The following is a 21,719-nucleotide window of genomic DNA, read 5'->3' as shown; positions in this document are numbered from 1 at the left end:
TTCTTTGACTTTATGTTTAGCATTGTGCTTGGTGCTGTGGGAGATACAAAAGAAATATAAGACATAGAATTTAATGTGTCATACTTTCATGAAATGAAGCACAACATAGGACAATGGCATATTCAGTGCCCAAAGAAGAGAATGATCCCAATGGACTGGAGGGTTCAAAAGAAGGCCTAATTAAAGAGCAAGAACTTGATCAGAGCCTTGAAGGATGGGCAATTTAGGCAACGACATGGGGTGAGTTTGACCATGGTGGCTTCCTGTATATTGAGAGCCAAACTAATTCTATTTTGTAATTGATTCTTTCTGTATCACTGCCAACATTTTGTATGTTTCTTTGTCTCTGAGTTAAGTTCAGAAGTTCAGCTTTCCTTTCGTAGTCAAGTTTAAAAGTTCCATTTTCCTGTTAATCACTGTTCTATTATTGTGTCCAAGGAATGTCCTTGAAGGATGCAGGTGGATGCCAGGAAGTCTGGTCTGTTAACTCTGCAACTCTGTTCTTCAAGAAAGTCTGGTCTGTTATGGTGGTGACTCTAACAGCCATGCAGGTGTATACCACAAGTAAGCGCTCCATAGTAACAAGATGGAAGGAAGGGTTGCTAGGTCTGCATTCCAAATTTCCAGGCAATCATATTGTTTTCCTCATCTATGATGCTGTCTTCTAACTTTTGGATGTTCCTCCTTTAGTTTGTAAACATGATCTGTCTGCTCAAATTTAGGGTCTTCTGGCTTACTGAGGAGCTGAAAGACCACTTTTATTGGTAAATGCTAGCAAAGAAAGGGTAAAAACAGGAAAAAATTATAGACCAATTTCACTAATGACTACTGGTGCAAAAATTCTAAATAAAATAGCAGCTAGGAGACTACAGCAATATATCACAAAGATTATACATTGTGACCAAGTAGGATTTGTACCAGGAAGGCAGAGCTAGTTCAACATAAGGAAAACTATTAACATAATTGATTATATCAACAAAATCAACAAAAATTATATGATTATATCAATAGTTGCAGAAAAAGCTTTAGATAAAGTACAGTTATTTCTATTAAAAATCCTTTGTTAGCATAGGTATAAATGAATTCTTCCTTAAAATGACAAGAAGCATCTACCTAAAACCATCAGCTAGAAACTTTCCCAAAAGATCAGGAGTGAAACGAAGATGCCCATTATCACCAATATTATTCAATATTGTAAGCAGTAAGAGAAGAAAAAGAAATTGAAGGAATCAGGATAGGCAATGAGGAAATAAAATTATCTCTTCTTGTAGATGATATGATGGAATACTCAGAAAATCCCAGAGATTCAGCTAAAAAACTAGTGGAAACAATGAATTATTTTAGTAATATAACAGAATATAAAATAAACCCACGTACATCACCAGCATTTCTCTATATCACCAACAAAACCCTGCAAGAAGAGATAGCAAGAAAGATTTCATTTAAAATAATTGAGACAATATAAAATATCCAAGAGTGTATTATTCAAGACAAAATCAAGGAACTATATAAACATAATTTTAAAACATTTTTATACAAATAAAGCCAGACTCAAATAATTGGAGAAATATTAATTAGTCATGGGGGGGGGGGTCAAGTCAATATAATAAATATGACAATTCTATCTAAACTCATCTACTTATTCTGCTCTATCCCAACTAAACTACCAAAAGAATAATTTTTTTTGAACTAGAAAAATAACAATTCATTTGGTAGAACAATAGGTCAAGAATATTAAAGGAATTAATAAAAATGTAAATGAAGGAGGTCTAGTAGTACCTGATTTTAAACTGTATTTAAGGAGGGTAATTATCAAAACTAAATGATAACAAAACTGATATCAAAACAGAATGGTGGATCAGTGGAATAGAGTAGGTATATAATATACAGTAGTAAATATTATAGTAACTTCATGTTTGATAAACACAAAGATTTAAGTTCTGGGGAAAATAATTCACCATTTGGTAAAAATTGCTAGGAAAACTAGAAAGTGGTCTGGAAGAAAATAGGCATAAACCAATATCTTATACTATTTTTTTTTATTTTCATGTGATTTTCTTTTATGAAATGAAACTATTTTTCCCCCAGTGATTTTTTAAAATTAATTTGTTTGTTTACTTTTAGTTTACAAGATTCAATTCCACAATTCCTTGAGTTTCACATTTTGTCCCCCTCCCTCCCTTCCCCCTCATGGCGGCATACAGTCAAGTATAGGATCTGTAAATACTTTCACATTATACATTAGTCAGATTATAAAGATGGATTGTATCAGATGGAATGAAAAATGGCAGAGAGGACATAAAACCAAATAAGAAAAGGAAGAAGATCAGGTATTTTGCTTCAATCTTGATATAAACTCAGTTCTTTCTAGTTCTTTTTGTGGATGTATACATTTCTCTCCATCATGAGTCTTTTGGGATTGACTTATATCACTGCATTGCTGAGAAGAGTCCAGTCTATCAAAGTTGGTCATCACATATACATTGTGTCTGTAATTGTGTACAAATTTCTCCTGGTTCTACTCTTCTCATTCAGCATCAGTTCGTATAAGCCTTTCCAGGTAAATATGAAGACTGTCTGCTCCTCGTTTCTTATAGCACAATAGTATTCCATAACATGAATACACCACAACTTGTTCAGCCATTCCCCAATCGATGGGCACCCCCTTAATTTCCAATTCCTTACCACCACAAAAAGAGCTGCTATAAACATTTTTGTACATATGGTTCTTCCTCCCACTTCTATGATCTCTTTGGGATATAACCCTAGGAGCGGTTAGGTGCTGCGTCAAAAGATAGGAAATTATTTATAGCCCTTTGGGCATAATTCCAGATTGCTCTCCAGAAAGTCTGGATCAGTTCACAACTCCACCAGCAATGCATTAGTGTTCCAATTTTCCCACATCCTCTCCAGCATTTGTCATTTTCCTGTTTTGTCATCTTAACCAATCTGACTGGTGAGATGTGGTACCTCAGAGTTGTTTTGATTTGCATTTCTCTAATCAATAGTGATTTAGGGCATTTCTTCATGTGCTTATAGATATCTTTAATTTCTTTCTCTGAAAATTACCTGTTCATATCCTTTGACCATTTATCAATTGGGGAATGACTTGTATTCTTATGGATTTGACTCAATTCTCTGTATATTTTAGAAATGAGTCCTTTGTCAGAGACATAGGTTGTAAAAATTCTTTCCCAATTTCCCACCTCCCTCTTAATCATGGTTACATTGGCTTTGTTTTTACAGAAGCTTTTCAATTTCATGTAGTCAAAATTACTCATTTTACATTTTATAATGTTCTCTAATTCTTGTTTAGTCATAAAGTCTTTCCCTCTCCACAAATCTGACAGGTAAACTATTCCTTGTTTTCCAAGACTGCTTACAGTATCAACCTTTATACCTAGATCATGCACCCATTTAGACTTGATTTTGGTATATGGTGTTAGATAATGGTCTATGCCCAGTTTCTGCCATACTATATTCCAGTTTTCCCAGCAGTTTTTGTCAAATAGTGAGTTCTTATCCCAAAAACTGGGGTCTTGGGGTTTATCACACAATAGATTACTATAGTTATTGACTTCTGAATCTCATGTGCCTAATCTATTCCATTGATCCACTCCTCTATTCCTCAGCCAGTACCAAGTAGTTTTGATGACTGCTGCTTTATAATACAGACGGAAATCTAGTATAGCTAGTCCACCTTCCCTAGCATTTCTTTTCATTAATTCCCTTGATATTATGGACCGTTTATTCTTCTAAATAAATTTTGCTACTATTTTTTCCTACCTCTATAAAGTAGTTTTTTGGTAAATCAATTGGTATAGCACTAAATATATAATTTAATTTAGATAAAATTGTCATTTTTATTATGTTAGCTTGACCCAGTCACGAGCAATTGATATTTTCCCAATTAGTTAGATCTGACTTTATTTGTGTGGAAAGTGTTTTGTAGTTGTGGTCATATAGGTCCTGGGTTTGTTTTCGCAGGTAGATTCCCAAATATTTTATAATGTCTACAGTAACTTTAAATGGGATTTTTCTTTCTGTCTCTTGCTGTTGAATTTCATTGGAAATATATAGGAATGCCGAGGATTTATGTGGGTTTATTTTATATCCTGCAACTTTGCCAAATTTATTTATTGTCTCAATTAGTTTTTTACTTGATTCTCTAAGTATATCACCATATCATCTGCAAAGAGTGATAGCTTGGTCTCTTCTTTGCCTAATTTGATTCCTTTGATTTCTTTTTCTTCTCTAATTCTAATTATCTGTCTAATCTAACATTTCTAGTACCAGACTGAATAAGAGGGGTAATAGTGGACACACTTGTTTCACCCCTGATTTTATGGGAAATGCTTCTAGCTTCTCCCCATTACATATAATACTTGCTGATGGCTTTAAATAGATGCTACCTATTATTTTAAGGAAGGCTCCATTTATTCCTATACTTTCTAGTGTTTTTAATAGGAATGGATGTTGTATTTTGTCAAAAGCCTTTTCTGCATCTATCAGGATGATCATGTGGTTTCTGCTAGTTTTATTGTTGATATGATCGATTATACTGATGGTTTTCCTAATATTAAACCATCCTTGCATTCCTGGAATAAATCCTACCTGATCAAAGTGTATTATTATTATTATTATTTTGCCTTTTGGAGGGCAACTGGGGTTAAGTAACTTGCCCAAGGTTACATGGCTAGATTTTTTGTGCTAAGTGTCTGAGGCCGGAACCAAACTCAGGTACTCCCAACTCCGGGGCTGATACTCTACTCACTGTGCCACCTAGCTGCCCCTAAAGTGTATTATTCTTGAGATAAGTTGCTATAGTCTTTTTGATAATATTTTATTTAAAATTTTTGTATCTATATTCATAAGGGAGATTGGTCTATAATTTTCTTTCTCTGTTTTATCTCTTCCTGATTTAGGTATCAGTACCATATTTGTGTCATAAAAAGAATTTGGTAGGACTCCTTCTTTGTAATGGACACCGAGATATAACAGGACAAGCTAGGCCAATTATAATTTGATAGCAGTGTTTATTAACCGGCCAGGACTGCCTCTCAGACTGAAAGACAGCAGCGATCTTTCTGTTAGACATAATTTTATAGACAATGTGATTGCCAGCAACAGAATATGTTTCTAAGGGGTTAGCATTGTTTCCATTGAGGCGAAGCTTTCTCATTATTATTCCCATTGAAGCAAAGCCTTAGTATTATTTCTACTGAAGCAAAACAGACTTGAATCCGTGGGAATCTGTGGCATGTTTCTAGCAACACAGGTGAAATATTTCTTTACTATTAGAGCCTATTAGGTGGTTTCCAAGGAACCCAGTAGGGGTCCCCTCTAGCAGGTTTAAGGGGGTTCTAGTGTATAATTTCTTGTGGGCACTTCATCTTTACTAATTTTCCCAAATAGTTTGTAGATTATTGGAATCAATTGTTCTTTAAATGTTTGATAGAATTCACTAGTAAATCCATCTGGCCCTGGAGATTTTTTCCTAGGGAGTTGACTGATGGCTTGTTCAATTTCTTTTTCTGAGATGGGGTTATTTAAGTAATTTACTTCCTCTTCAGTTAATCAGGGCAACTTGTATTTTTGTAAATATTGATCCATTTCCCTAAGATTTTCAAATTTATGTGCATACAATTGGGAAAAATAATTCTTAATTATTGTTTTGATTTCCTCTTCATTAGAGGTAGATTCACCCTTTTCATTTTTGATACTCATAATTTGGTTTTCTTTTTTTTATCATATTGACTAAGGATCTATCAATTTTATTGTTTTTTTTTTCATAAAACCAGCTCTTAGTTTAATTTATTAGTTCAATAGTTTTCTTAATTTCAATTTTATTAATCTCTCCCTTGGTTTTCAATATTTGTAATTTAGTATTTAATTGGGGACTTTGAATTTGTTCTTTTTCTAGGTTTTTCAATTGCATGCCCAATTCATCGACCTCCCTTTTCTCTAATTTAATCATGTATGCACTCAGGGATATAAAACTTCCCCTAAGAACTGGCTTTAATGCATCCCACAAATTTTGGTATATTGTCTCATTATTATCCTTCTCTTGAATGAAATTACTGATTGGTTCTATAATTTCTTGTTTGACCCACTCATTCTTCAGGATTAAATTGTTTAATTTCCAATTAGTTTTTATTCTGTCTTTCCATGGCCCTTTACTGCATATAATTTTTATTGCATCATGATCTGAGAAGGATGCATTTAATATTTCTGCCTTACTGCATAGAATTGTGAGGTTTTTATGCCCTAGAACATGGTCAATTTTTGAGTATGTGCCATGAACCGCTGAGAATAAAGTATATTCTTTTTTATCCCCATTCAGTTTTCTCCAGAGATCTATCATACCTATCCTCTATAAAATTCTGTTCACCTCCTTAACTTCTTTCTTGTTTATTTTGAGGTTGGATTTATCAACTTCAGAGAGGGGGAGATTAAGGTCTCCCACTAATATAGGTTTTTTTTTTTTTTTAAAGCATTCAGGGTTAAGTAACTTGCTCAAGGTTACACGGCCAGCTATTTCTGGGTGTGGTGCTAAGTATCTGAGCCCGGATTTGATTCAGGTCATCCTGACACTGGAGCCAGTGCTCTTACTTGCTGTGCTACCTGGCCACCCCGCACTAATATAGTTTTGCTATCTATTTCTTCCTCTAATTCCTTTACCTTCTCCTCTAGGAATTTGGATGCTATACCACTTGATGCATATGTGTTAAGTAATGATATTGCTTCATTCTCGATGGTGCCTTTTAACAGGATATAGTTTCCTTCCTTATCTCTTTTAATTAGATCAATTTTTGCTTTATCTGAGATAAGGATTGCAACCCCTGATTTTTTTACTTTAGCTGAGGCATGATATATTTTATTTCAGACTTTTACCTTTACCCTGTGTGTATCCCTCTGTTTCAGATGTGTTTCCTGTGAACAGCATATTGTAGGATTATGATTTCTAATCCATTCTGCTATCTGTCTCCGTTTTATGGGAGAGTTCATTCCATTCACATTTACAGTTATGATTGTTATCTGTTTCTTTCCCTCCATCCTATTCCCTCCCCTGTTAATGCTCATATTTTTCCCCCTTCTCCCTTCCCCTCTTAAGTTTTCCTTTTGACCACTGCCTCCCTCAGTATTCCCTTATCAGCCCCCTTCCCTTTTCTTCCCCTTCCCCCTTACTTCTTCCCTCCCTACTAACCACCCCCCCTCCTTTCATAGCCCTTTTCCCCTCCTACTGTCTGTAGGATATTTTTATACTTAATGAAGTATGATATTTCTTCTTCGCACCAAGAGTGACAGGAACAAATCTCATGCGAAGCTCCTCTCCCTCCCCTCTTTCCCTCTAAAATGATACTTTTTGCATTTCTTCTCCATAGAGTTCTATGCATAACTGGTTGTTATTCCCTCCTTGCATCAGAAACAATGAGGGAAAAGCTCATATGATTCTCATCTCCCTCCCTTCTTTTCCTCTGCTATATTGTTTTTATACCCTTTTCCACTTCATTCATTCCTCTTCTTCCATTGCACTCCCTTTGTAGCCCTTAATAAGATTTTTTTAATCGTCATTTTGTGTATTTTATACTCATACCCTCTACTTGTCTATAAACAGTTTGATCTTATTAAACAGCAGGGTGTGTGTGTGTGTGTGTGTGTGTGTGTGTGTGTTTACCTTTCTATGTCACTCATGCATATCGTAATTGGAGGTTGAATTTTCCATTGAGCTCTGGCTTTTTCATCAGGAAGGTCTGGAACCTTCTGGTTATATCACTGAATGATCATTTCTTTGCCTGGAAGAATATGCTCAGTCTCACTGGGTATGTCATCCTTGGTTGTAACCCGAGCTCTTTTGCCTTGCGGAAAACTGTATTCCACTGCCTCCAATCCTTCAGTGTAGAGGCTGCAAGATCCTTTGCAATCCTCACTGTGGACCCACGATATTTGAATTGTTTCTTTCTGGCCACTTGAAGTATTTTCTCTTTTACCTGGTAGTTCTGGAGTTTGGCCACAACATTTCGAGGACTTTTCAGTTTGGGATCTCTTTCAGTAGGTGTCTGGTGGATTCTCTCGATTTCTATTTTACCCTCAGGTTCTAGTATCTCAGGGCAGTTTTCCTTAACGAGCTCTTGGAGAATGTTGTCCAGGCTCATTTTTTCATCATGATTTTCTGGTAGGCCTATGATTCTCAGATTATCTCTCCTGGATCTGTTTTCCAGGTCAGTTATTTTTTCCATTGAGGTATTTTACCTCTTTTTCTAATTTTTCACTCTTGTTGTTTTGTTTGACTAATTCTTGGTTCCTCATAGAGTTATTTGTTTAAATTTGGTTGATTCTAGTTTTTAGCAAATCATTTTCCTTGGTTAATTTTTGGAGCTCCTTTTTCATATCATACACTTTTATTTTAGAGAGATGTTTTCTTCATTATAATGTTTTTCTAATTCTGCAATTTTGGTTTTGAAAGAATTATTTCCTGTGTCTTCTATCTCTCTCATTTGGTTTTCAAAGTTCCTTTTGAGCTTATCTAGGAGAGCTTTCTGTGCTTGGGACCCTTTCCCTGTTGATGTTTCAGCTGTGGGTGTGGAGTCCACATTGTCTCCCTCTGAGTTTGATTCCTCCCTCTGAGGATAGTAGGACTCCAGAGTCTGCTTTCTACCCATTTTGAGGCAGGGCCCTAGCCATGCCCTTCCTCTAGGGATCCCAAGCCTTCACTGTAGTGGGTTTTGCCCTGGGGCAACAGTTACTATGTTTTTTTTGGGGGGGGTTGGAGCAGGCGGGGTTCACTCTGCCATCCTGGTCTTTGGAGGTCCTGATAGGGGCTTTTAAAAAAAATTTCTGGGCTATGAAGTGGCAGTCCCAGGAGTATTTGCTGTTCTGGACAAGGGCCCTTGTATTTGGTTCTCACCTTGCTCTTTCCAGTCCCAGCCTTTTGGTGAAAGGCCTGGTAGTGGCCCTTGTGGTTGGTGGGACGACTTGCCCCAGGAGTTGATCAGGCCTCTTCTGGGCCTGCCTCTGTGGGCCGCTCGCCTTCAGGGCCTGCCTCTCTTTCTGCACTAAATGCTGACTCTGTGTCGATATATATAAACAGCCCCTTCTAATCCTCCCATGTCAGTGGGCAATGTGGCTAAAACACTCATCTCCATACAAAATTGCATTTTGCTGCAACCTGACGGACACAAGGGGATGGAGCCAAGATAGTGGAATGGAAGCGGTAACTTTTCTAAGCTCCTTTGTGAATCCCATCACTAAACTTTAAAAAGTGAATCTGAATGGATTTTAGAGTGTCAGAATCCACTGGGAGACAGAGCCTGGCAGAATCCAGCCCAGGAAAGTTCCCATGTGGGTCCGGGCAGGGGGAGCACAGAGCATGTGGGGACTGCAGCAGCTCGGACTGGAGAGCAGGCTCTATCTTATACTATTTACCAAGATAAGAAACAAAATGGATATAGGACCTAGGCATAAAGCAAGCTATCACAAGTCAATCGCTGTTGTTCATCCTTCATTTTCAAAGAGGACCAATCATGTCACAGGAGTGATATCCTGACTTTCAAGTTAATTAGATTTAAGTGAGGCAGAGTTGTCAGCCTCACTCTCTCTTTCCACAGTCATCAAAGTCCAGGGGCAGGAAAAAAGCCAAGATGACTGGCATTGGGCTGGGATGCAGTGGATGACCTTGGCATCTTCAATGCCTGACCTAGCTCTCAGCACTCCACAGTGCCTGCTTCTGTTACCTTCATGTGCACTGGAAAATAGTGTTCTCAATCTGCCCATTTCATGGGGAAATTTTTATATTGTTGAGGTAGACATCCCCCTAACTCACAAGTCTGAGGTCTGTCGGGTTACCCTTAACCTGGTTTAGCCCATCTGCTCAGACAGTTTACCAGGTGTAGACACTACAGCTTCTTGCAGTCACACATGAGAGCTGGATGAAGGTGGACACCAAAGGTGGATGAGTAGCCCTGAAAAGGGCTCAGCAAACCCTCATACAAGAGGTGCTAGAGTCTTCCCTGAACATCCCATATATCCCTAAGTAAATCAGAAGAGCATGGAACATATTGCCTATCAGATTTATGGTTAAGAGAAGAATTTATGAATAAACAAGAGCTACAGAGCATTGTGGGGTATAAAATAGATAATTATGATTACATTAAATTAAAAAGGTTTTATACAAATAAACCTGATGGAATCCTAATAAAGTAGCCCCCAGCTCCAATATTCTAACTTCCTTATAGGCCCCAGTGAACAGCAGACCCACTGCCCCTACCTAGTCACTCACCCCACCTCCCTCTCAATATCCTAACTTCATACATACCTCACTGCTCACTAGAACAGATGTGTCCATAAACTTATTTTTCTCACAGAAACAGCAGCCACGTCCATATGATGAGATCCAAGGCACTGCCTCTAACTAGCCACTGCCCCCAGACTCATTCCTCATATTTCCCACAGAAGCAGCAGGTGTGTCCATACATTCAACAACAACCACATCCATCTAGTTTCAGACAGGACCACAATACTCAGCCAATCAGAAAGCAGCATCACCAGGATGCCCAAGCAGGATGTGGGCCCTAAAAACAACAGAAGGGACCTTCCCTAAGTAGGTACCTGTGCATTAATAGTAAAGAACTGACCTAGAGTGAAAATATGATGTTGAGAGGCTTATTTTAATATCTTTATCACATATACATACCCCTCAATGGGTTTTCCTCTATGCATTGTGGGTAATTGCATGTGCAGTTCCACTGTGGCTGGGACCCCTCCCCTATTACTTAATCCCTTAACATCCCCCCTCCTGCCTTTTTAATGTTCATACGTTGTTATATAATTGCATCTTTACCCTATAAAAATCCACATTGCTTTCTCTGGAGTTGCTGGTGGCTCTTAGAACTTAGCCCACTTCATGAGAGATGTCAATCTCAATAAATACCTATACTTGGATTATAGGTGGTCTGACTCTGAATTCTTTGAGATGGTTCCACCACAACACATCATGAAACCCCAACAGTTTTTGGCATCCCTGGGTGGGCAGTGCCTAAACCACAACAAAACTACATACCCAAGATTAGAAGGAAAGCAGAAAATTGAGGGGAAAATTTATAGCCAGTTTCTTAGATAAAGGTCCTCAGTCACAAATATACAGAGAACTGAGTCAAACTCATAAGAATATGAGTCATTCCTTAATTGATAAATTGTCAAAGGATATGAACAAGCTGTTTTCAAAAGAAGAAATCAAAGCCATATATGAAAAATTCTCTAAATCACTTGATAAATGTAAATTAAAACAACTCTGGGGTACCACCTCAGCTATCAGATTGGCTAAAATGATAGAGGAGGAAAATGACAAATGTTGGAGGGGATGGTGGAAAAACTTGGACACTAATAATACATTGTTGGTAGAATTGTGAATGATCCAACCAGTCTGGAGAGCAATTTGGAATCATGCCCAAAGAGTTAGAAAACTAATGTATAACCTTTGATCCAGCAATACCACCAGTAGGTCTGTTTCCCAAGGTGACCAGGGAAAAAGGAAAAGAATCTGTATGTCCTAAAATATTTATAGCAGCTCTTTTCGTGGTGGCAAAGAACTGGAAACTGAGGGGATGCCCATCAACTGGGGAATGGCTGGATAAGTTGTTGGTATATGACTATGATGCAATACTACTGTGATGAAAGAAATGACAAGTAAGTTGGTTTTAGAAAAGGATGGAGAGACTTGTATGAAATAATTCAGTGAAATGAGGAAAACCAAGAGAAAATTGCATACAGTAACAGTAAGATTATTCAACGAGTATTATAAATGACTAAGCTATTCTGAGAATATGATCATTTAAATCAACTACAAAGGATTTAGGAAGGAAAATGCTATCCACCTCTGGAGAAAGAGCTGCTATGTGGAAGTATGAATCATATGGTTCCACTTACATATCTATATAAAATGTTGGCCTTTTCTAATGTAGGGCTGGGAGGGAGGGAAAGAGACAACTTAGAATTTGAAATGTAACATTTTTTTTTAAATTCTGATTTCTGCCTTCCTTGTGTGAGCACTGCAAGCTCCTGAACTTAATTTGAGTAGGTATGATACAACTGCAGACATACTCTTGGTGGGACTCTAGTAAACTGCTGTTGGTCCTAGTCTCTTTAGGCTTGTTAGGTTCAGAGTAAGAGAACTGCACACTGTCCCTTGGTTAGAGCTCCCTGCCCTGGTTACTCAGCTACAGGCTTCAGATGCCAAAGACCCGAAGACCATCAAAGAGCAGCTATTCAATTCTGTCCTGCTCCTGCAGTCCACAGTCCAAGCTGGGTCTTCTGTAACCTTTCCTTGAGGTGGCCAGCCAACTGCAGCCTGGTTTCTGTTCCTGCATGTCAGGACCCATCCCTGTTGGACTGAATCGAGATCCACCCCTTGACCTAGTCCAGTTAAAAGTCTGTATGGAGAATGATCTTGAAAACGAAACTAAGGCCCAGGAGAATTAGATGACTTGGCTATGGTTACCTAACTAGTTAGTAACATAACTTCATAGTTGAAAGGGATTTCAGAAGCCATTTAGTACAACCTGTATATGAATCAAAATGCACTGCAACATTCCCAACAAATGGTCATGTTGCCTTGGCAGCACATTCTGCTACTGAACAATCTAATTGTTAAGATTCTTATCCTTAGAAGGGGCTGAAATATATTTCCTTGAAACTGGGGTCAAACAGGTATAATGGCTGTTCTACAAGACAACCTCACTATCACCCAAGTCTTCTTTACTCCAGGCTAAATAGGCTAGGAAGAGTGAGCAATGGATGTACAATAAGGAACAAAACAAGAATTAGAACGCAAGTCTTCTGACTCCAAATCCAGGATTCATTCTCTGACATACCATGCTGTCCCTCTAACAAAGGACAAGAGTCCTACTTAGGTTATTCCTAAATGGATTTCTCCTACAATACAACCAACAACAACCAGAGAGGGAAGTCCCTTGTCCATACTTAATATCTGACACCATTAAGCAACTCATAATGTCATCTCATTTCTGGTCAATATCAGGGGAGCAGAATGTTATTGCATGTATATTTGTACCTAAATAAATAAAATTGGGGGCAGCTGGATGATGCAGCAGATAGAGATAGGCCTGGAGTCAGGAAGAATCATCTTCCTGAGTTCAAATCTGATCTCCTATATTTATTGACTATATGACCCTGGCTACCATTGTTAGCCTCAGTTTCCTTATCTGTTAAATGAGCTGGAGAAGGAAATGGCAAACCACTCCAGAGTCTTTACCAAGAAAACCCCAAATGGGGTCTCAAAGGGTCGACGCAACTCAAAAACTACTTTTGAGAGTTACTAGGAGGCAGGAACTGGGCAATCTGAATTGCGTGAAAAGCCTGGGTTCCCACAAAATATGGGCCAAAAGGAAAAAAACAAACCGACCAAACACGGTTAAAGCAGGGCAGAAATCAAGTGTCTTAACCTTAGATCTGATCTTAACCTGTCCCCAGATACCAGAGAAAATACTATCGGAATGGTCAGACCCAGGGCAAGACACTGACCCGTCTCCATGTCTGCAAAATGGGGTGAATAATATCTGAACTGAGGCACAGTGGAGAATCCAAATCTGACCCCGGACACTTACCAGCTGTGGGTCCCTGGGGAAGTGAGAAAGAGGGAGGGAGGGAGAGAGAGAGGAAGAGGAGGAAGGACAACAAGGGGGGAGGGAGGATGCGGAAGGACGAGGACAGACAGAAGACCTGGGTGGAAGCGAGCGTCCCTAAGCACCTGCCCAAACACCTCTAGAAGACGGGAAGGCGGGAACCGGAGGACGGGTGACCCCAAAGTCGGAGGCTCAAGGGCCTAGGGCGACCCCCCGGCCCTAGGCCTGCCGTCTCTGGCCCTCTGGTCCCGCTGCTCCCTGGCCAGGGCGGCCGCATCTCCCGCGCTTACCTCCCCCAGAGGCTCCCCGGAAGAGGTGGCCGTCTGCAGGCAAGCAGAGAGGCTGCAGCGATGGCGCCGCGGGGCAGGGTCGAAGAGACTAAGGCAGCCATCGGCTAGTCGGGAGCCGCGGTGCAGCGCGCGGCTTCACTTACCTGCTTCCGCCAGCCCCCGCGACTTGCGCCGCCCCGGACACGGCCCGGGATTGGGGAGGGAGAGTACCTAGAGGAGCCAGAGAGGCGCTCCAGAACAGCTGCCCGCTGTCCCAGAGGTGGTGCCGGAGCGGTGACCGCGAGGGCCTTCGGGGCGCTACGCACCTTATTTAGGACGGGGACGAACCCCGGGGCACGCTTCTGCTGCTTGAGTAGAGCTTGGTGCGGGAATTCTGTGCAGCAGCGACCATCTGGCCGGCGACCCTGTGCTTGTAAGCCCCAGGCTGGAGGACCGCGTAGCGACCGGGGAGTGTGGGTGGGTGAATGTGAAAGTCCTCTCCTCTCCTTGCTTCCGGGCGAATGGCGTAGGAAGGTGGGGAGTGGGGGCCGCAAATGCGTTTGTGAACTTTGGCACTTAAAAACGTTTGTTTAAATCAGCACGGTCTGCACTAGGCTCAAGGACGTTTCCTCCCCACCTCTGTATTCTTTAATCAGTCAACCAGCATGTAAGAATTGATTGCTGTATGTGCCCGGCAGTAACCGCTGGTGATACCAAGAAAGGCAAAATGGTGTGCCAGGCTTCAGTGGGCTCACACTGTAGTGGGCTGCTTCCTCAGTCGTCAGTGACTCTCTTTTTCTTTTTTTTAACATATAAGTTTAATGGGACACTATTGTGCTATAAGAAATAATGAAGGGGGTGGGAAGACTCACATCAACTGATACCGAGTGTAATGAAACAATTTGTATAATAACAACAGTGTAATGACAAATGAATTTGAAAAAATTAAAAACTCTAATGAAATCAACAACTAATCACAATCCCAGAGGAATGATGATTTTGTCTCTCCTGCCAGAGAGGTGACAGACTCAGAGTGCAGATTGAGGTGTATATTTTTTGGGTGTACCTAATTTGGAAATTTGTTTGACTGCACATATGTTACAAAGGGTTTTTTGTTTTTTTTTTACCTTCCATTGGGGAAAGTGGGAATGGGAGGGAGAGAAAACTGATTTCTGTCCATTGGAAAAAGCAAAATCAAATGAAAAAATAAGAAAATAGAGCAGAGTATGAGTTATCAAGGATGGAACCCTAGTTTACAAAGAATGGTTAAGTACTATAGACAAGAACAATTTAGTGATTGATCAGGTATCCCTTGAATTAGAGGAAACTGTGTTTCCCTCAGAGGACTCTTTAGGATTCTTCCTAGAAGGAAAATACTGATTTCAAGGGCTCAAGTCCAACAGGACTTCTTGGAAAACAATTAACTTGACCAGCCTACACAGAAAACTCATCTGCCTTATGCCAGAACAAATAATATTTCTTCTGTAGCTTTATGCTGGTCACCCCCTTCCCTTTCAGAGCCAAAACAAAGGGTAGGCGGGGTAGGCAGCTCCCTGGGGGGAGGGGTGAATGTAAGAGAGGGGAGCATTGAAAATACTGTACTGCCTTTTTAAACACTTCATTCCAAATCCGGGTTGATACTTATTTTGTTATGGCAGGAGGCGTGTGTAACAGTGAAGGCAGAAAACTTCTGGTGAGCTTTGGCACAGTGGTAGTCTGTGCCACCAATTCATCTTTCTGGTTTGTTTGTTTGTTTTTTAACTAGTTCCAAATGGCATTAGTGATCTTTATTTTGTAATGCATCTTGAAATCTGGTAGTCCTGGGCCCTTTTCCTTCCCAGCTTTTTTCATTTTTTTTTCCAATGGATAATTTTATTCCTCCAGGTGAATTTTGTTATTATTTTTCTAACTCTAAAGTAATACTTTAGTAGCTTGATATGTATGGCACTGAGTATATAAATTAATTGGGGTAGTATTGTCATTTTGGGAATTTTGGCCCACACCAGCTATGAGCAATTAATATTTCTCTACTTATTTTCACCTATTTTTATCTCTGTATAGGGTTTTGCATTTGACATAAGCTACAGATTATAGATGTGGGCATCTGCGTAGTGCAGTGGATAAATAGAGCTGCTGGGCCTGGAGTCGGGAAGATTTGGCCTCAGACACTTACTAGCTATGTGACCCTGGACAAGCCACTTGACTCTCTTTGCCTCATTTTCCTTCTCTGTAAAATGAGCTGTAGAAGGAAATGACAAACCACTTCAGTATTACTCCAAATGGGGTTTCAAAGAGTCAGAAACAACTAAAGAAGCAGCCAAAACATGTAAGCTGAAAGGCTTTATGTCTATAGGCAGCAAGAGTGGAGGACTCCCCTGAAAAAGCCTTTAAGGTAGTGAGAAAAATGAAGAGTGATTGAAAAGCATCTCTATTAGGACTTTGGAACCAGTGTAGGAGTGGCTTAATCAGAACAGGACATCTGAGGCCCAAGGGCTCTGAAGCTCCTACTACTTTGTCCTGAGTTGCCAGGGAGGGCCCTGAAGATCCAGCTTTCTGAACTTTAAAGATCTAGGGGACCCTAAGCCCAAAAGCCAGAGGTTATCTAGGGAACCCTGGAACTCTGGTTAAGACCAAGCAGGACTGAACAGGACTGACTACTCCATCTAAAAGGTCAGCAAGGAGAGTAGACTTACTAAAGTTCTAAGAGAGAAATAAATCAAAGAAAACATAAACCAGTATAAAAAGATTATTTTGAATCTAAATATTCCCTAAAAGAAAAAGCAAGTAACTCAGCAACAACTACAAGTAGTCAAAAAATATTTTTCTAAAGGACTATATGAATACTTAGAAATTAATCCAAGAATATAAAATGAAACAAAAACTTTAGAGGAAATGGAGAGAGAATATGTAGCTTGGTAAAATTTACTAAATTTAGCAATAAACTCCCTAAAAATAGGAGAGGACAAATAGACATCAATACAGCAAGACACATTAGAATAAAATCAGATTTTTAAAATAGAAGAAAATAGAACCTGTTTGATGATTGAAAACAACTGAAAAGTCAAGAAGAAATCATTTAAGAACCACTGACTCCTTGAAAACCACAATAAAAAAAGGCCAGGATATTATATTTTAAGAAATCACAAATGAAAACTTCACAGATCTATTAGAACCAGAGGGTAAAGACAGAAAGAATCCACTGATTACTCCCTGAAAGATACCCCAAAAGGAAAATGTCAGGAATGTCACAGCCAAAAATTCAGAGCTCATATAGCAAAGAAAAATTATTATAAAACTCCAGAAAGAATCAGTTCAAGTGACAAGATAGTACAGTCAGAATCTCACAAGATTGGGCAGCTTTTCCTAAAAATGAGATATCTTGGCAAAAGTGATAGACTTACAAGGAAGAATAATATACCCTGCAAAGCTGAGTATATTACCTTCAGTATTTGACCTTCTAGTGAATAGCCTTGAATTAATTTCTTTATGTATCGACTGATTTGACTTCCTTGCTCTCCAAGAGACTCTCAAAAGTCCTCTCTAACAACACAATTCAAAACTATTGATTCTGAGGCAGCTAGGTGGTATAGTGGACAAGACACTAGCCTTGGTGTCAGGAGGTCCTGAGTTCAAATTCAGACTCAGACACTTGACATTTGGTAACTATGTGACTGAGGGTAAGTCACTTAACCCTGATTGCCTCACAAACAAAAAAAGACTGTCTTTTAACTATTGTGCTATAAGAAATGATGAACAGGCAGACTTCAGAAAAACCTGGAAAGACTTACATGAACTGATGCTGAATGAAGTGAGCAGAATCAGGAGAGCATTGTAACAGTAACAGCCACTGTGTACAATGATTGATTTTGATAGACTTAGCCCTTCTAAGCAATTCAAAGACCTAAAACAATTCCAAAGGACTCATGATGGAAAATACCATCCATATCCAGAGAAAGAACTATGAAATCTGAATGCAGAGCAAAGCAGACTGTTTTCTTTTTTTATCATTTGTTATAATTCTTCCATGCAACATGACTAATGTGAAAATGTTCTTAATAGGAATGTATGTGTAGAGCCTATATCAGATTGCATGCTTGTTTTAGGGAGGGAGGGTGAATGGAGGGAGAGAAAATTTAAAACTTATGGAAATGGAATGTTGCAGACTAAAAATAAGTAAATTAATAAATTTTTTTCTTTTTTTTCTTTTTTCAAATGCTTTATTAACTTCTGATTTACATCATTCATTTCTGCTAGATTTTGAGTTACAAATTTTCTCCTCATTTTTCCCCTATCCACCAACCCAAAAGAGCAGTCCCACAGGATATCCACTCCTCCAATCTGCTGTTTCCCATATCTTCTCCCATACCCCCTTCGACTTTTCCAGTAGGGCATGGTGGATCTCTATGCCCCAGTGCCTATATGTCTTATTTCCCAATTACATGTAAAATAGTATTAATAATAATATATATTTAAACATTTGATTTTAAAACTTTGAATTCCAGATTCATTCCCTTCCTCCCTTGTCACCCACCCTTACTGGGAAGATAAGCAGTTCAATATAGGTTGTACATGTGTAGCTAATGTAAAACATTAACATAGTAGATATGTTGTAAAGGACTGACTATATTTCCCTCCCTCCTATCCCACCTCCCACTTGTTCTATTCTCTACTTTGATCCCATCCCTTTTCAAAAGTGGGTGCTTCCAACTTCCCTCTTCCTCAGCCTGCCCTCCCTTCCATCACCCCCCTCTCATTCCCTTTCCCCCCCTACTCTTCTGTAGGGTGAGATACCCTATTTAGCGTGTATTTCATTCCCTCCTCAAGCCAAATTCAATGAGAATAAGGTTGACCCATTCCCTTTTGCCTTCCTATTCTTTTCCTCCATTGTAACCATTTTCCCTTGCCTCTTCTATATGAGATAGTTTACCCCATTCTGTCTCTCCCCATCTCCTCTCATTATATTCCTCTCTCACCTCTTAATTTCACCTTTTAAGTATCATCCCTTCCTATTAAATTGGTCCTTAGCCCTCTATCTATGTATACCTGTAAACATATATACACACAATCACATATGTATTCACACACCCATATACCCTCCGATATAGACGTATATATATAGAGAGAGACATATATATTTCTATTCCCTTCAACTATTTTCATACTGAGAAAAGTTTCATCAGTTACAATTATTGTTTTTCCATGTAGGAATGTTGATAGTTCAATTCTGATAAATTCCTTATGATTTTTTTTCCCTGTTTACCTTCTCATGTTTCTCTTGCTTCTTGTATCTGAATGTCAGATTTTCTATTCAACTCTGTTTTTTTCATCAAGAATGCTTGAAAATCCTGTATTCCACTGAATGACCGTATTTTCCCCTGAAACATGATACTCAGTTTTTCTGGGTAGGTGATTCTTGGTTTTAATCCCAGCTCCTCTGCCCTCCAGAATATCATATTCCAAGCCCTTCAGTCCCTCAGTGTAGAAGCTTCCAGATCCTGAGTTATCCTGATTGTGTTTCCACAATATTCAACTTGTTTCTTCCTGGCTGCTTGTGATATTCTCTCCTTGATCTGGGAATTTTGGAACCTGGCTATAATATTCCTAGGAGTTTTCTTTTTGGGATCTTTTTCAGGAGGTGATTGGTGGATTTTGCCCTCTGGTTCTAAAACATCAGGGCAGTTTTCCTTGAGAATTTCTTGGAGGATGATTTCTAGGTTCTTTCTTTGATCATTGCTTTTAGGTAGTCCAATAATTTTTAAATTATCTCTCCTGGATCTATTTTCCATGTCAGTAGTTCTTCCAGTAAGATATTTCACAATGCCTTCTATTCTTTCATTTGTTTGGATCTTTTAAACAGCATCTTAATTTCTCATAATGTCATTAGCTTCCATTTGCTCCAATCTAATTCTGAAGGAATGATTCTCTTTAGTGAGCTTTTGAGATTATTTTTCTGTCTGGCAAATTCGGCTTTTTGAGGCCTTCTTCTCCTCATTGCCTTTTTGAGCCTCTTTTGCCATTTGAGTTAGTCTATTTTTTAAAGGTATGATTTTCCTCAGTCAGGCTGTTGACTTTCACTTCGTAATTTTCTTGCATCGTTCTCATTTTTCTTCCCAGTTTTTCCTCCACTTCTCTTATCTACTTCTTAAGGTCCTCTATGGCCTGTAACCAGCTCATATTTTCCTTTGAAGCTTTTGGTGTAGGAGTTCTGACTTCACTATCTTCCTCCTGTTCCATGCTTTGCTCCTTTTTGTCCCCCAAATAGTAGTCTAATGTTGGATTCTTCTGTTTGCTTTGCTTCCTTTGCCTGGTAATGTTGTCACTCAATTACTTGACTTTTGGGCTTTTTGCCACAGTAGGACTCTGCTACCAGACGGGAGAGCTTTGCACTAAAAGCTGGGGTCTTTTCGGCTGCCAAAGGTATTAGTTAGGTGCCCTCTCTGAAGCCTCCACATGCTCTGGCAAGCTGAACACTCACCCCAGGACCTCCACCCTAGACAGCAATCCAGACCCAAGCAGGTTAAAGCAAGAGCAATTACCCCTCAGACTGGTTGCTTTGTTCCCCTACACTCTGCAGGCCAGGAGCTGAAGCTGCCACGTGGTGTTGGTTGGCTGTGCTGGAATCTCAGTGGCTTCATGCCCCGGGGTAAAAGCCATGCACTCCCACTTACTGGGTCCCAAAGTCCACACTGCACTGACCTCTCACTTTGTCCTTAGCATCTGTGTGTTGATAATTCTGGAAATGGCCACAGCTGCTGGTGATCTGGAGTCCCTCCAGCCAGCAGCTGGTCAGGCCTGCCCTGGGGCTAAAACCTTGAAGTAGAGCTGGGCTCGGCACCCAGAGCGCTGTCCTCAGTGGGAGGTTAGCTTCTCTGTGTCATTTTGTGGCTCTAAAGTAGCTCTAAAGCTGTAGCTCTAAAGTTTGTTCAGAGTCCCCTTTTACATGGATTGGAGGTGGTGAGAGCCAGAGCCGTGCAGAGGTCCTGTTTCTATTCCACCATCTTGACTCTGACCCCCCCCCCCAACTAATAATAATTTTAAAGAGCATTAATTATGCAGTGCTCAGTTTTCCTTATAGTTCAACTCTCACAGCCATATGTTGCTACTAGAATAACCATAGCTTTTGACTATATAGACCTTTGTTGGCAAAGTGATGTCTCTGTTTTACATTTTCCCTAGACTAATGCTAGACTACTCTTAAATGGTTGTCCTTTCCTCTGACCTTTCCCTTCCTCTAATATATCCATACACAGCTATCATAGTACCTATAATGCATTCTACACATGGTTACCTATACATAGCTAACCCTTTTAGTTCACAGAGCTCATCACTTCTCTCCATGTTTTTTTTTAAAATCAGTGGTTCTTTATTATTTGTAGGATAAAGACACCTTTGTAGGAAACCAGTTCCCTACCCCTGGTCTAAACTCTGCCCTAGCATTCAAGATCTTTTATTACCTGGCTCCAGTCTAGCTTTCCAGTCTTATCTCAAACTATTCCGGTCTTGAACTTTATGCTCTAATCAAATTGAACTAATCACTATTTCACAAATCCATCTTAAGCTTTCTCACTTTGTCTTTGCTTATATTTTTCCATGTATTTGGAATATGTTTATCCCTATTCTCCATTCATTAAAATTATACTCATTCTATTTAGGACCCAGCTCAAATGCTACTTCCTCTAATAATCTGTTGATCCTTTCTCTCTACTCCCCTGTACAACTGGAGGCCATCTCTCTTTCCTCAAGCCTCTTAGGGTGCTTTATTGATATGTGTCCATGCTGTTATTTTCTGCTTTGTATTCTGGTTATTTAT

At 39.5% G+C, this 21,719-nt stretch overlaps 1 protein-coding gene across 5 annotated transcripts in view; it reads right to left on the bottom strand.

Moving 5' to 3' along the window:
- The window catches only part of ECI2 (enoyl-CoA delta isomerase 2), a 58,984-nt gene extending 44,207 nt beyond the window's left edge, over positions 1–14,777 (bottom strand). The window contains exon 1 of one of the 5 annotated variants that reach the window (XM_069103558.1): positions 14,236–14,777. Coding sequence is in view for 2 of the 5 variants with exons in the window: in XM_069103557.1 (XP_068959658.1) it covers positions 13,931–14,031 (101 nt within the window). In the remaining 3 variants the exon portion in view is untranslated. Of the gene's footprint in view, positions 1–13,930; positions 14,216–14,235 lie in introns of those variants that run through there. The other 4 variants (XM_069103560.1, XM_069103557.1, XM_069103556.1 and 1 more) reach the window with 4 other exon arrangements.
- Between the last annotated feature and the right edge of the window lie 6,942 nt (positions 14,778–21,719).

The sequence above is a fragment of the Petaurus breviceps genome, unplaced genomic scaffold (genome assembly GCF_028583685.1).
Source record: "Petaurus breviceps papuanus isolate PSGF00001 unplaced genomic scaffold, PetGlider_PUasm1.0 582, whole genome shotgun sequence".
Taxonomy (NCBI): domain Eukaryota; kingdom Metazoa; phylum Chordata; class Mammalia; order Diprotodontia; family Petauridae; genus Petaurus; species Petaurus breviceps.
Note: the sequence above shows the minus strand (reverse complement) of the source record. Positions and strands in the feature narration are given on the sequence as shown.